Below are 14,094 nucleotides of genomic sequence, written 5' to 3'. Positions count from 1 at the left end.
TATGGAGGTTTCTTTCTTCAATACAACTGAGGACTTCTGGCTCTCTCTTCCTCATACCCCTCACCACTCAACAACATTTGCTCCTTCCCTTCAGACCTCAAGCCTTTCCTCTTCCCACATATTTTAATACCCGGCTTTCCCTTGGGCCGCTTCTTTGTCTTTGCCGCCACTGCCTTAGAGCGTCCACTGCCGCTTCAAGAGCACGCTCAACTCGCAAAACCCAAGGTCTTCCCTCCATCCCCGCCTTATTTATTTATTTATTTATTAAATTTATATACCGCCCCATAGCCGAAGCTCTCTGGGCAGTTTACAAAAGTTAAAAACAGTGAACATTAAAAAGTATACAAAATTTAGAACCATCAAAAATATAAAAACAACAGTATAAAACAACTGTATCCATTTAAACAACGCCTTTGTGTTTCTCTCCCAGCACACCTGCACGGCACAGAGCTATGTGGGAGCTGTAGTTCTCCGACTGCCTCAGGCTCCTAGCCAGAGCATGGAAACATACTGTTTGGTTAAGACTCAAGCTTTGAACTGTTTCAAACTTTCAATTTTTTCTGCATATCTACACTGCTCAAGCTTCAGTTTTAAACAAAAATGAGCAAAATCAGTCTGGTACATCTCGAGTAATAAGCCTTACCTTACCGTATTCTCATATAAGGTTATTGCTTTATTGTGAAACTTTATTCTTGGAAAGAACAGAGAGTGTGGTAGGGCTCTATGACCTTTTTCGGACATTTGAGAAAGTGTCATGGGTGTGGTCACAAAATGGCTGCTGTAGTGAATGCATCCAGTCACAAAAAACCACTTCACAGAAAGGCAAACTGGTGATGCTGAAGGATCTGAATACATGTCAGAGGTGGGGGTTGGTTCCCCAAATAGAACACCACTCCTTTGAAACACAGCTTGCTCACTCTCTCCTTCAGCATCACCTCCCCCAAGGCTCCCTATCTGTCCCTCACACCCCACACTCCCAGCACCATAACATTCACTCAACCAAGGCACTCGTTCTCTCTTTGTCCCTACTCATGGAAAACGCTAACTCTTTCCCCCTACTCTTTCAGGATATCTCCCCTTCTAACTCACTCCTTTCTGTCAGGACCCCTCTCCCACCAAACAAACAAACAATATCTCTCTCTCTCTCTCTCATGGATGCGGGGGGGGGGGACAGCCTTCCAAGATCTGCAGCAGGAGGGCGGCCTTTCCTCCTCACCCACCATAGTATTTTGCGAGCATCATGTAATACCAGCGGGGGTATTTCACTATCCCATGGGTTCAACCTCTGGCTTCTCCTAGGCGGGGAGAAGCCTGGCTCCCCGTGTCTTGTATATGAGCATCTGTCCCCAGTTACCAAGATGCAACTATCATGCATTGTGAGGAAAGAATTTCTTTTAATCTCCTTCCTTTTCTAATGTTTGCTTGCTCCCTTCTTCTGAGAAAAGGTGAATAAGAATGCTTGACCAGCCTTCAATATTTTCATGATGCTGCCTCTGTTGCTATGGTAATAAGTGTGGTCACACCAGAACAAAGTTAAGGACATTAAGAGATGCTTCCCTTGTTGCTGACCCACTTTCAAATAGACTTTCCAGGGTGTGGAGAAGGCCCAGTGCTGTCTTTAACCCCTTTGCCCTGTGAACCCTCCAGAAGCCCCAAGAACTGAGCAGAGGAGACTAAGGTGTGAAGCTCACGGAGGTATTCATTGCTTCAGCGCTAATGAGGACCACTGAGTGGAAAGTGACTTTTTCTGTGTTCAGCTTTGAGGAGGGTGTATTTTCTGGTGGTCCCTAAGTGTGCTGCCCTCTCACTGTGTCTTTCTAAAGGCCATCTGTATCTGGGTATTCTGGTTGTCAGGAATCATCACCTAGTAAGTCATGGTAAGATCAGGTCATCATGCACCTTTTGGGAGGGGCAAGATAGATTCAAAGTGCTGCATACAAAGGAGAGAGGCTAACATAAGGTGACCACATGGAAAGGAGGACAGGGCTCCTGTATTGTTAACAGTTGTATTGAAAAAGGAATATCAGCAGGTGTCATTTGTATGCATGCAGCACCTGGTGAAATTTCTTCATCAAAACAGTTAAAGCTGCAGGAACCCTGCCCTCTTTTGTGTCTAGTCAAAAGGGCAGAGCTCCTGCAGCTTTAACAGTTGTGGGAATTTCACCAGGGGTTGCGTGCATACAAATGACACCTGCAGGAATTCCCTTTTCAATACAAGTGTTAAAGATACAGGAGCCCTGTCCTCCTTTTCACATGGTCACCCTATCTGGGAGGAACTTCAGGGCTCCTGCCCACCAGAAGAGTGGGAAACTGTAGGTGGTCCAGGGAATAAAGCAGTTGCAAGAAATCCCAGCAATGTCTAGGCCAGGAAGCCGAGCCTCGGGGAGAAGATGCAGGAGGAAGCAGAGGGCTTGGTGGAAGGCAAGGCTGGGAAGAAGGACCAGATGCTTTGGGGTCAAAGTCCAAGATAGCACCAGACCAAACTTCCCCAACTCACCCAACATGGTGCCCTCCAAAGGTGTTGAACTACAACTCCCATCCTCCCCAGGCCACACTAGGCAATCTCAAGTAGTGGCTGGGATACTTCCTGGGGCGGCTTCTGTACTATCCAGCAACCAGAGGCTCAGCAAGGAACAGCAGTTCTAACAGATCCTGATGGGTTTATTCCTTAGCCTGGCTATGGCACCTCCTCTACTGGAGCCAGATAGGAGACAGGTACGAAATGCTCGCACAGCTCCAGAACTTACACGTTCTGGGGCTCCAGAAAATGGCCTCTGTCCATTGAGGTGCCTCTTTTCATTCCGGGGCTTTTGAAGCAAAGAGTCATCAATGTTGGTAGCCCAGCAGCTCAGCGGAGGGTAGGGAGACAACGTAAACCCAAAGACTGGAAAATGATAGTTGAGGTTGCTTGAAGGCCTCTTCATCAAATGTGCGTTTTCAAAAGCAAACAGGATCACTGGGAGGTGGATCCTTGGTTTCCCTTTGCCCCCTGGGTGGCCGACGAGAGGTCTTTGATTCCCAGGCCCTTCCCAGTGGTCAGCAGCTGTCACTGAGAGCCAGGCTCTGGCAGCATGTTCCTTCTCTGAAGGCTGCAGCCAGCGCCCCCACCCCTTCCCTCCCACCCTGCGCACGCTATGCCAGGAGAGCGAGGTGGATGCTGCTTAGCCCCGCATGCCAGGCTGGGGCCTTCCTTTCCCTCCCTTTCAGATCCCAGAACTAAGCCCTGGGCACAAGAGCTTCCTGGGGCACTGTGGATCACTGAGGGCAGGACTTGGGATGTCTGCCCTCCGCCAAGCGCCGTCTGGGTTGGGATTGCCGCAGAGTCCACTGATTTGGGCTACCCTGCTCTCTGTTTCCTGCAGCAGGGGACGAAGAGGAGGACGAGTCCGGCGAGGAACGCCTGCCCTCCTGCTTCGACTACGTCATGCACTTCCTCACCGTCTTCTGGAAGGTGCTCTTCGCCTGCGTCCCGCCCACGGAGTACTGCAACGGCTGGGCTTGCTTTGTGGTCTCCATCCTGATCATCGGCATGCTCACCGCCGTCATCGGGGACCTGGCGTCTCACTTCGGCTGCACGATTGGCCTCAAGGATTCCGTGACCGCTGTTATCTTTGTGGCCTTTGGTACTTCAGTTCCAGGTGAGGAGGCACGCGGGGGAAATGGCCGGCCGGCTCCACACAATGCCCCCACCTTCACAATCCAACTATTCAAGCAGTAACTGCAAATGTTGAATTATTATCACGGCTTGGCATTGAGCTTCCTATAATGGGAGTGGGCAGAAGGTAGATCTCCACATATTTCTGGACTTCAGCTCCCAGAATTCCTGAAAATTGGCCCTTCTGCAAGTTGAAGTCCAAAATATCAGGGGACCTATCTTTTGCCCACCTCAGTCCTGTCAGTACCTCTTTAAGGATTAACCCAAGAGACGAAGCAGTCTCAGGGCCTCATCATCATTTAGTTAGCTAGTTAGTTAAAGTATTTCTAGGCTGCCTTTGAGGGCAGAAGCCATCACAAGGCAGCTTACAACAATAAAATATTGTTGAGGCTCGCCTGGCACCAACGCTGCTATCTTTCATGGCGCCAGGTTAAGACTTTCCTCTTTGGCCAGGCATGTGGAGGCACATCCTAATTACCCACATGTTTAGTTTTTAATGCTTTATGTGTGTATGTTCTGTGTTTTAGAGTTTTAAATTTTGTATACTTGTTTTTACCTCAATTTTAGAATTTCTGTAAACCGCCCAGAGAGCCCTGGCTATGGGAGCGGTATATAAGTGTAATAAATAAATAAATAAATAAATAAATCCAATACAATTAAATAAAAACAACAGTAAAACCACACACACATCATCAGGGAAAGGCCAAAGTAAACAAGTGGGTTTTCAGAGCCTTCCTAAAAGCCTGTGATGTTGGGGCCTGACAGGCTTTCGATGGCAAACGATTGCCAGAGGTTTGGGGCCAGTATGTACTTGCCCATCTAAGTGCTCTCAATAGCAGGCAAGCGAAAAGGGCCTCTGCTGCAGCTGGCTTTGATGGGAGCACACCCCTGATTGCCTTTCTAGATGCAAGGAGGGATCCTGCAAGGAATTAATCCAAAAGCCTTGGAATTGAGCCTGCAATTTGTGCAAAATTAAGCATATAATGGCTGCAAGTTGCAGTTGCTATTTGCATAAATAGCAATTTATAAAAAAAAGGTGGGGGGGACTGAGAACTACTGGTTACCTTAGTAAATATATATATATTCCCAAGTTCATGTTCATCAGGTAATAATAGCGCAGTGGTGGGAGACTATGATACTAGCCTTGCATGACCTTAAAAACAGATACAGAACCATACACAGATGATTCCTCTTCGTGGCAATTCACATTATTTGTCACAGGATTACAAACATCTCACAGAACAACATGGTTGTTTGAAACTACCCCCTGTTTGAAACTACTTTGAAAGTTATAAGTTTCTGAACATGTGAACACGGTAGCCAGTCTTGAGAAACAAGCAAGGTGGTCAGCTGACAAGAATTCCTTCCACTGTTTGTATAAATTAGCCCTTAGGTTAAGGTCTTATTCTCACTCAGGTATCAACCTGTGGGTGGAGGCATCCATGGCTATGCAGGGACAGCCCTGCCATTAGAGAAAGTAAAGCAGCTCCCTCAAGCAGAAGGTGCTGGGGCGCGCGGAGTAACAGCAGGTTGTCGGAGGGTAGAGCTGTGTGTGCCGTGTTACCTGCCCTCTGTCCCCTAAGCCAGCCTGCTGCCCCCTGGTGTAGTGGAAGATACTGGCCTACCGCTAGTGTTGAGGTAGGATTCAGGTGCCACCTGGTAAGCTTCAATAGGTGGAGTGGGAGTGGCCGCCATCTTGCTTCCACACCAAAGATGCCTGCCCCTGTCATCTGAGCTTTCATCCGCCGTGCTCTAGCCCAGACTCAGGTTCACCACCTTAATGAGAATGAAGCTTGAATTTCCGGCCCTTTCCCTTCCAGCCCACAAAAGTATCTCGAGCTTACATTGGCCAGTTGTATATCTTTACCTAAAGCAGGCATGGGGAACGTGTGTGCTTCAAGATGCTAGTGGACTGCATCTCCCCTCAGCCCTCACCAGCATAGCCAATGGTAAGGGATGTTGGGAGTTGCAGCCCATTAATATCTGGAGAGCCATCATTCCCCATCCATGTCCTAAGATAAACATTACTATCTCCCTAGCTTTGGAAGCTGAGTTGCTCATACCCTGGTTCCTTCTCTCTATTTCAGATACTTTTGCTAGCAAAGCCGCCGCTGTCCAAGATGTGTATGCAGATGCTTCCATCGGCAATGTCACTGGCAGCAATGCTGTCAACGTCTTCTTGGGCATTGGACTGGCATGGTCAGTGGCCGCCATCTATTGGGCTTCCCAGGGAGCGGAGTTCCATGTGTCGGCCGGCACCCTTGCCTTCTCCGTGACACTGTTCACCATCTTTGCTTTCGTCTGCATCAGTGTCCTGCTGTACCGAAGACGGCCTCACCTGGGAGGGGAACTCGGAGGCCCCAAAGGGTGCAGACTGGCCACAACTTTGCTCTTTGTGAGCTTGTGGCTACTGTACATTTTGTTTGCCACCCTGGAGGCCTATTGCTACATCAAAGGATTTTAAGCCTGATCAAGCCAGAAGGGAGGGCTTCCCCCTTCCTTTGTTACCTCATTGGACACCAATCCTCAAAGTGTCGTCAAACCAGGAGTGACAGCTATCCATCAAGATTCCATAACTGCCCAGACTGAAGGACACCTGGGCTTTAAGAAGGGCAAAACTATCATCATAAAAGTAAAGACAACAATTAAAACAAAGCCAACCACATCAATCCCAACACGGATCCCCATCCCGTCAAATCAGAAATGTCAGCAGCTTTTGAAGTAGCCATTTGTTAAATGTTGCTGCTGATGTCATCATTGTTCCTTCCTCCGCCTTACAAAATGGAAATCTTATAAATAATTTGGGTGATTGCTTTTGTTTTTGTTTTAATTTAGGGGTGGTGACGCTTACTTGATCTGTTTTCCTTTTTTTAGCACTCAGAAAGGGGCTGAAAATGATAAACACATCCAAACCTCATGCCAGCATCAGCACTGCAGTTGAAAATCTCTCATTGTTTTTTTTTTTACATTGGGTAAACAATGTCTATGAAAAGACTCACTCTTTTCACTTTATTTTAGAGTTACAGTGCTAGATTGTTGTATTTGAAATGCAACCACACAACACACACACACACACACACACACACGTTCAGGAGAAATACCATTGAAGGCTGGAGCATGTAGTGATCTGTTCACCTGCCTGGGCTACCAAAAAAGAAAGACCTCTAAGAATATTGTATGTAACTTGTATATTTTGAATATGGCTATTCTCTTTGTGTAATTAACTTAAAAGCTTTTGGCACTGCAGAGAACAAAAACACACACACACACACAAATGACACACAGGGGATCCCGGGAGCAGGCAGGGACGATCCCTCCATTTTCCTGGGATAATCCTTAGGTGTAGAAAGGGCCAAGGAAAACCAGCACAAGTGTTTTTTTGGGTTTTTTTAATCATGACAGGATCCTTGTTCCATTGATGGAAGAGAAGGTTATTCTTTTTTTTAAGTGAAGATGAATTTATGTAAATAATTTGCTCTTCTCATTGTTTATTTCTGTTTGTTTGTTTCTTTGGTGCATATGACAAAACTTTGAAGCGTTAAGATGCCACTCGAAATCTGCCAAGCATTTTCTTCACAGGCTGACTTTGTTCCTAAAGGCGTTAGAGGAGGAGAAAAGGCATACTCGCGGGTTCCTCTTGGGTAGCTTTGTCACATTGCATTGGCAGCGACTTGAAAATCCCATTTGTAAAAGGAAGCTTTCAAAAGCTGCATTTGGACCTAACACCACACTGTGGTGCAGGGCTACTTGAACAAGTCTCAGGCATCCACACACCCCTCCAGCTTCCTCCTCCGGTGTGATCATGAGAAGGAGACTTGAAGTATCCATTTCTGTTTTGCGGCTAACCGCATTTTTTTCATTACATCTGAACTGGCACGGACTGGTTAGTTTTAACTACGGTTTATCCAAATAAGCTAACTTCAAGCTATGGTTTGTGATGCTAGCTGACAAATCACAGTTAAGACTAAACACTGTTCCCATTTCCGACAAAACCACGATCTGCAACTAGTTTAAAACAGAAGCTGATGCTTCCAACCTCCCCACAGCTGCACCAGAGGAGAGGGGGACCCGAGCACGTGCACCCACATAGTTTAGTGCTATGTCACAGTGAGGTCAATGTGGCCTAGAGCTCCAACCATTGGGAGGATTTGTGATTTGGAGGCGATTGTCCATCGTCACCATCACCCAGCAGTTAAAGTCACCTTCGAAGTATCTGAGATGCAATTTGGTAAGTCGACATTTGGCCATTTCTTGGTGTTCTGGCCAGATGATTTCCTCACCTCCTTTAAGGCAGAGCAGGACCTTATGGATCTGGCTACTGAAGTGCACTGGCATCTTGTGGACTAAGCAAAGTGAACATCAATCCCCTTGAGGGGTTGGGGGATTTCTTCACCCCAACCCCCCTAAGAAAAGCACTGAAAAAGTATGTTTCCAGCTCACCTGATGTGTCTCATTCTGATTGTTGCAAAATCCCTCTTGTTTCTTTCACACTCTCCTTTCAAAGGACCAATGCTTCCTGATCACTGTTAGACTGAGGGGTATGGACTTAACTGCCACCATTTGTCATGGGAAGAATGTTCTGGAAAAGCACCCTTTTGATTTCCAATTGTATTTTTTTTATGAAAAAAGTAAAATATTAAATATAATAAATATATATATATATTATACATAAAATGAATAATATCAGCATCTGCAAACTGAAATGTTGGGTTGGTAATAAAAGCTATACTTGTATCTATACACACATACACACACATATATACATATTTCTTAAGTGCAAGAAGTAGGGGGGGATGCTTTATTTTTTAAGAACAAGACATTTTCTTCTGTCAAAAAACTTAGGTGCTCTAAAGGAATGTCTTCTTCATAATTGCCAAGATTATTAAGGGGTCGCAGAAAACTCAGTGGCTAGTAAACAAGGAAAATGAGAGGTGTCTATATTGTGTATTGTTTTATAAGAGCGACGGTAAACATGTTTTAAACAGGAACGGTGTATGTGAGAGCGTGTCATTGAGTGTGTGTCTGTATGCATACACTCATGTGCATAAAAGAGCAAAACTAAAACTGATAGCCAAAAAGAATGCATTACTAAACATGGAAATGAAGCTACAACATGGTTTTAGAGTGTTATAACAATGAAGGGGGGGGGGGAAATGAAGTATTTATTTTCATATAAAGCCACACGGAATTTTCATACATGCCACACTCCATTTATATTTGCTTATCATATTATGAGTTGTAAGTGGGAAACAAGAATGCTTCATTCTCTTGTGCCATCTGAGCTTCTGAAGAAGGGGTAGGGGGGTGGGGGGTGTCATAACCAGTGGAGGCTGGCGGCCCAGATGTCATTGGGGGCAATGAATCTGCTCTGAGTTTCAATCAGAATTAGTTAGAACACTAAAGGAGCTATGCAAGAGTTCTGTCTGAAACCTGGAGCACCTTGGAGATCTCCTTTAGCGTTCCAATGGCTCTGACTGATACCCAGAGCAGACGCACTGCCCCACTGCCATCGGAGCCACCAACCTCGACTAGTCATACCCCTAGAAACTATTAAAGGGAGAATATTTGAAGGTTTTATTCCAGCAAGCAATTAGGTTTCAGAAGCTGCACAAGAAGTGGATCATCCCAATGGTGATGTGAACGAGGAAAAGGGCACAGTCGCCTGGAAAGGTCTTCTGTGTGTGCCTCATTGGAACTCATGGGAGCCGTATAAGAGCGCAGTGGTGGCGGACTGAGCATGGCAAATGGCGCCCAAAGTCACAAAGGTGATTCCTTTTTATGGAACTACTTCTTAAGTTGTGCAGGCTCTCCATCTCCAGTTCAGGTTTGGGGGTTTTAGCCACGGTCATGCTTTCCCCATCTGTACTATGCCCCTTCCTCCCCTTCGGGGTTTTTGTGGTGTTGTTTTTTGGCAACACATGTTACTGTCACTTGCCCTAACTTTTCAGGGGAAAGGGTGGGAGCTAGAAATCTAGTTAAATGTCTTGGGTGCCTGTCGCACAAACCTTGACTTTAGGATTCAAAGCTGATTTTGCCATTTTCAGCTCTTCTGGATTCAAAAAAGATTAGACTGGGGTTAAAAAATAGATCAAAGGGGGGGGTTGTGGGGTTGCTACCACAGGCATTTTATAATCTGTGTTATTTAACACTGTTTTTTTCATTCCCCCACAATGTACTCATACCTTGATAAGTATTACCATTTTACCAGAACTATGTTCACTTTACCGCTAGTCCTTATCTTGCTTTTCTATATGTATGCTTGGGCTTATTCATCACATTTCTATCCTGCCCTTCCCCAAAGGAGCTTAGGATGGTGCAAATGGGATCTCATGGGATCTTCACAATAACCTTGTGAGGTGGACTTAGGCTGAGAGATGTGACCTCTAAGCTTCTTATTTGTGCCAGCAGACAAGCTTCTTGAGGCTTCAGAGGTCATGTGTTCAGGACAAAGAACGGCATCATCTCACCTGCCTTGTCCTTCAAGTTTCTTGGATCCCAGGTCTCACTTCATGAGATCCATGTGGGTAATCATTTATTTATTTATTTATTTATTTGAAATAAAATTTAAAAACACCTTGACGTTCAAGGTCAATAGGTGAGTTCTTATTTGATCCAGCCTAGCTCCCCCATTCCTAGTTCAGTAACCTAAATGGGGCATGACAAATACTGTCAATCATGTTTGCTTGTGCTGTATCAAACACATTATTTCCATCAGCTCCTTTCTTAAGATCACTTGGTGGGGAGGGATCGTCTCTATGCCATTGCCTGTGACATGGTTACTTTGATGCCCTCAACATGCACTGAGAAGAACTGTTCTGGGTCAACTATATTAGTGGAGTGTCTCTTCATCTTTTTTAAATCATTAAATCCAAGAGAAGTCAACTGAGAAAAAATGTGTAGCCTTTTTTTATTGTGTAACCTTTCCCCACCACCACCACTACCTTTAAAAATGTGCATGGAACAATTTTTAGCCTTGCTTTTGCCCATATTTTATTTCATTTGTGGTATTTTAAGTGCTTACATCCTGCTTATTTCCCAGAGAGAGAACTCAAGTTAGTGATCAGACAAAAATCAGCAATATTTAATTCAGTATCTTAAGAACCCAAATTAATAAACAACAATGAGAATAATTTGTAAGGACAGCCATTAACCAGAAGGGCTAAAACACACCAACAGCTTATTAAAGCTTTTATCCAAACACTTCCTTAAAGAGTCACATTTTTTTCATACTGCCTAAAGCAGTACAGTAGCCTCCCCCAACCGAGTGCCCTCCAAATGTATTGGAATGCAACTCCCATAATCCCCAGCCAGCATATCTGGAGGGCCCCATGTTGGGGTAGGCTGCATTGAGAGTGTTGGGACCTGATGAGCATCTTATGGCAAGCCATTCCATAAGGTTGGTATAATCCCAGAGAAGGCTCTAGAGTAGCCTCACCCAACATGGGGCCTTCCAGAGATGATGGGCCATAACCCCATCGTGCCTAGTTAGCATGAGCTTCTCATCATCTCCAAACAGCACGGCCATTGTAGTTCTACCCTTGCAGATGACACCAGGCTCAGGAAGGCTGCTCTAGAACTTGTGCCGACCCACCTAGCTTCATGAGGATGGGAGAACTGAAGTAAAACCTCAGACGGTGACTGGAGCAAGTGGGGGAGAGGCGCCTGCAGGGCGGGACAAGTGAAAGAAGGTGGGCCTTGCCATTAATTACATTTGGGTGGAAGAAACTGCTTTATGATGTGGCGTGTAAGAAGAGCAACAGTTCTAAACAATACCCCTAATATTTTGCCCCTGTTTCACTCAGGCTGTTCTTTATTCTCTGTTATTAAAACAAGATGGGAAATAGGCTGTGAACCCTGACCTGGTTCAGCCCTGGGCCTGCAAGGTGTTTCCATGTGACTTGAGTCTAGCAGGAGGTATCCAGGTTCCAAAGAGCTAAAGCCAGGACAGAGTAGCACCAAGGACAGCTCCCTGGAAGAATGGGAGTCCTTTTAAGAACTGCTTGAGGCTTCCACTGAGCACCTGACTCAAGCAGCAGCCACTGGGTTCCTTCAGAAGGAGGGAGCAGGGAGATGGCATTTCCTTACCATGGCTCTGCTTCCTGCTTCTCTTCTGCATTTGTGGAAATCCCAACAAATACCGACTTATTTCAGTTGAGTCTGGTTTTCTGTGGCTTAATTTATAATGCTAAAACCGGGGAATGGAGTGGAAGGCGTGCAAGAGGCTGACGGAGTCGTCAAAATGACCCATGAACATCCATGAGTGACCAGTCAGGCATTTGCTATAAAATGCTCATTTAAAGAAGCTCCCTGTGAGATCCCAAGTACCCACCCCTGGCTACAAGGTTTGACAGGGATGGAGGGGATAGCAGCTCTCCTGAGATGTAATTTTCCATTTGATCCCTACAGAAGAGATCATCCTGTCTGCTCATGGAGTTACAGCCAGGGCCCACAGACCAAAAGGAGCAACTTAGGGTGCAGCCCCGTGCATGTCTAGATAGAAAAAAGTCCCACAACTCCCAGCATTCCCTAGCTAGTCAGTAAGCCTGTATGCATCAATTGCTGGGGAACATAGGCAGGAGGGTGCTGTTGCATCGGTGTCCTGCTTGTTCCCTTTTAAAGCCATCCAAATTGGTGGCCATCACTACATCTTGCAGTAGCGAATTCCATAGTTTAACTATGGGCCATGTGAAGAAGTACTTTGTTTTATCTGTCTCCAACCCATCAGCTCCATGGGATAACCCCCATTGGGTTCTAATATTATGGGAGAGGGAGAAAAATGTCTCCCGATCCACGTTCTCCACACCATGCATGATTTGGTACAGCTCTATCATGTCTCCCCTCAGCCTTCCTTTCCTTACAATCTGCCTCCACTGTGTTTCATTAAAACATGGTTTACAGTGGTGAAGGAAAGGCATTTTCTGCAAAAAGGCTCACCTGATTGATGCTAAACCTGTTGACTTCACCATGCTGAAAGAAGAGGGCACCATCCTCCTACCAGTTTTTTGCCTGACGTCCTGTTCCGTGCCCCCTGGACTATGTTTCTTTTTCTGTCTAGTTCCCCTTCATCCCAAAACAACATGGCTTGAGCTTAATTTGGCCTAAATTTCATCCAAATACTCTTACAAAGGCCCTTTTAGGCGAGATCTACAACAAGAACGCTATGGCACTTTGAAAACAGTTTGAAAACTGTATGTGGAGTGGGCCCCGGGCCCAACAGTTGTCGCTACTGTTATAAACCCTTTTAAAGCCATAGTGTAGATCCTGCCTTAGACTAAAGTGTTTGCATTGGAAGTAGTCCAAGACCTGCCCACGTGCTGAATAGCTACTGAACCCTGCGTCAGCCTCGCTGCTTCTCTTACATTCTTTCTCTAAGGCAAGATGAGGTGTTTAAGCAGCCAGGCCTCCCTCAAAACCATGTACCACTGAGATCCCGAGAAACGACGGTGTGACCTTAAGTGCCGCATCAACTAAGACGATGAAACAGAACCATCAACTTTAAGGCAGGCTCAGTTGGACGCCGCTCGCACCTTTTCTTATTAATTCTTTCCCTGCATGATTCTAGCCAGCAGCGCTCCTTCGCTTTTTGCTCTTCACCTGAAACAGTGATGCCCTTTCTTCCAAGGCATACTTGAATTAATTTAATTAGGAAATGGTACCGTTCAGTTCACTGTGACAGAACTAACCTTTCTGAGTGCATGAGCCAGCTTGAAAGGAAACAGCAGCATCTCCCGTTGGCCTCTCCCGGCCCTGGTCCCGCCGCAAGAGGACGGGCCTGCGGAGAGCCCCTTGTCACTACCGATAGACAGAAATTACCATGTAGGCAGGAAACCTTTTTAATTACAGCCGTCTTTTTTGCATCTAGTGCCTGAGGCAGCAAGGCCTTTACAGTGACGGCAGTTCAGGACCAACTGAAGGGTTTCGCGTCAACAATAGCTTGCTTTTGGAAAGTTGGAAAAAAGTGCTTAAAAAAAAAAAGGTAACACGTCAGCATCAAATTAGTGGATGCATTAGTGAACTTATTGCGGTCTAGAAAATGTTTCCCTAAATGTTATGGTTCATTGCCTTTTTCCTGAAGGCTCTCCTACCTTTAATGGCAATACATCAGACAGAAATTCAACAGGTGATGCATTTTCCCTCCTCTGCATCTCCTGCTAGAAAAGGCTGCATTGGTTCCATTTTTCAAAGTAAAGCATGAATTTTATTGGATTTGTAAATCCAGAATATGCATGGCTTAATGACGATCATGAACATATAATAAAAAAGAATGAGTAAACTATATAGTGCTAAACCATCAAACACTGAAATAAATGCACCTGTTATTTCCCCCCTCCCTATTCCATGAAAGGCATAAGATTTGTGCCAGAAGCAAAAGCTCAAATCAATATTGTTACAGCTTAGTGTGGTGTGAGAACAATCAGCATTAGGCCTGGAAAAGACAG

The 14,094-nt window shown here is 45.5% G+C and overlaps 1 protein-coding gene across 4 annotated transcripts in view; it reads left to right on the top strand.

Annotated features, from left to right (window-relative positions):
* Positions 1-6,899, top strand: part of SLC8A3 (solute carrier family 8 member A3) — a 214,962-nt gene extending 208,063 nt beyond the window's left edge. For 3 of the 4 annotated variants that reach the window (XM_063117601.1, XM_063117599.1, XM_063117600.1), the window contains exons 7-8: positions 3,363-3,638; positions 5,743-6,899. In XM_063117601.1, the coding sequence (XP_062973671.1) occupies positions 3,363-3,638; positions 5,743-6,119 (653 nt within the window). In that variant the 3' untranslated portion in view covers positions 6,120-6,899. The remainder of the gene's footprint in view (positions 1-3,362; positions 3,639-5,742) is intronic. The other variant, XM_063117602.1, reaches the window with a different exon arrangement.
* Positions 6,900-14,094: the final 7,195 nt, after the last annotated feature.

The sequence above is a fragment of the Elgaria multicarinata genome, chromosome 2 (genome assembly GCF_023053635.1).
Source record: "Elgaria multicarinata webbii isolate HBS135686 ecotype San Diego chromosome 2, rElgMul1.1.pri, whole genome shotgun sequence".
NCBI lineage: Eukaryota > Metazoa > Chordata > Lepidosauria > Squamata > Anguidae > Elgaria > Elgaria multicarinata.
This window is presented reverse-complemented; position numbering and strand designations above follow the sequence as displayed.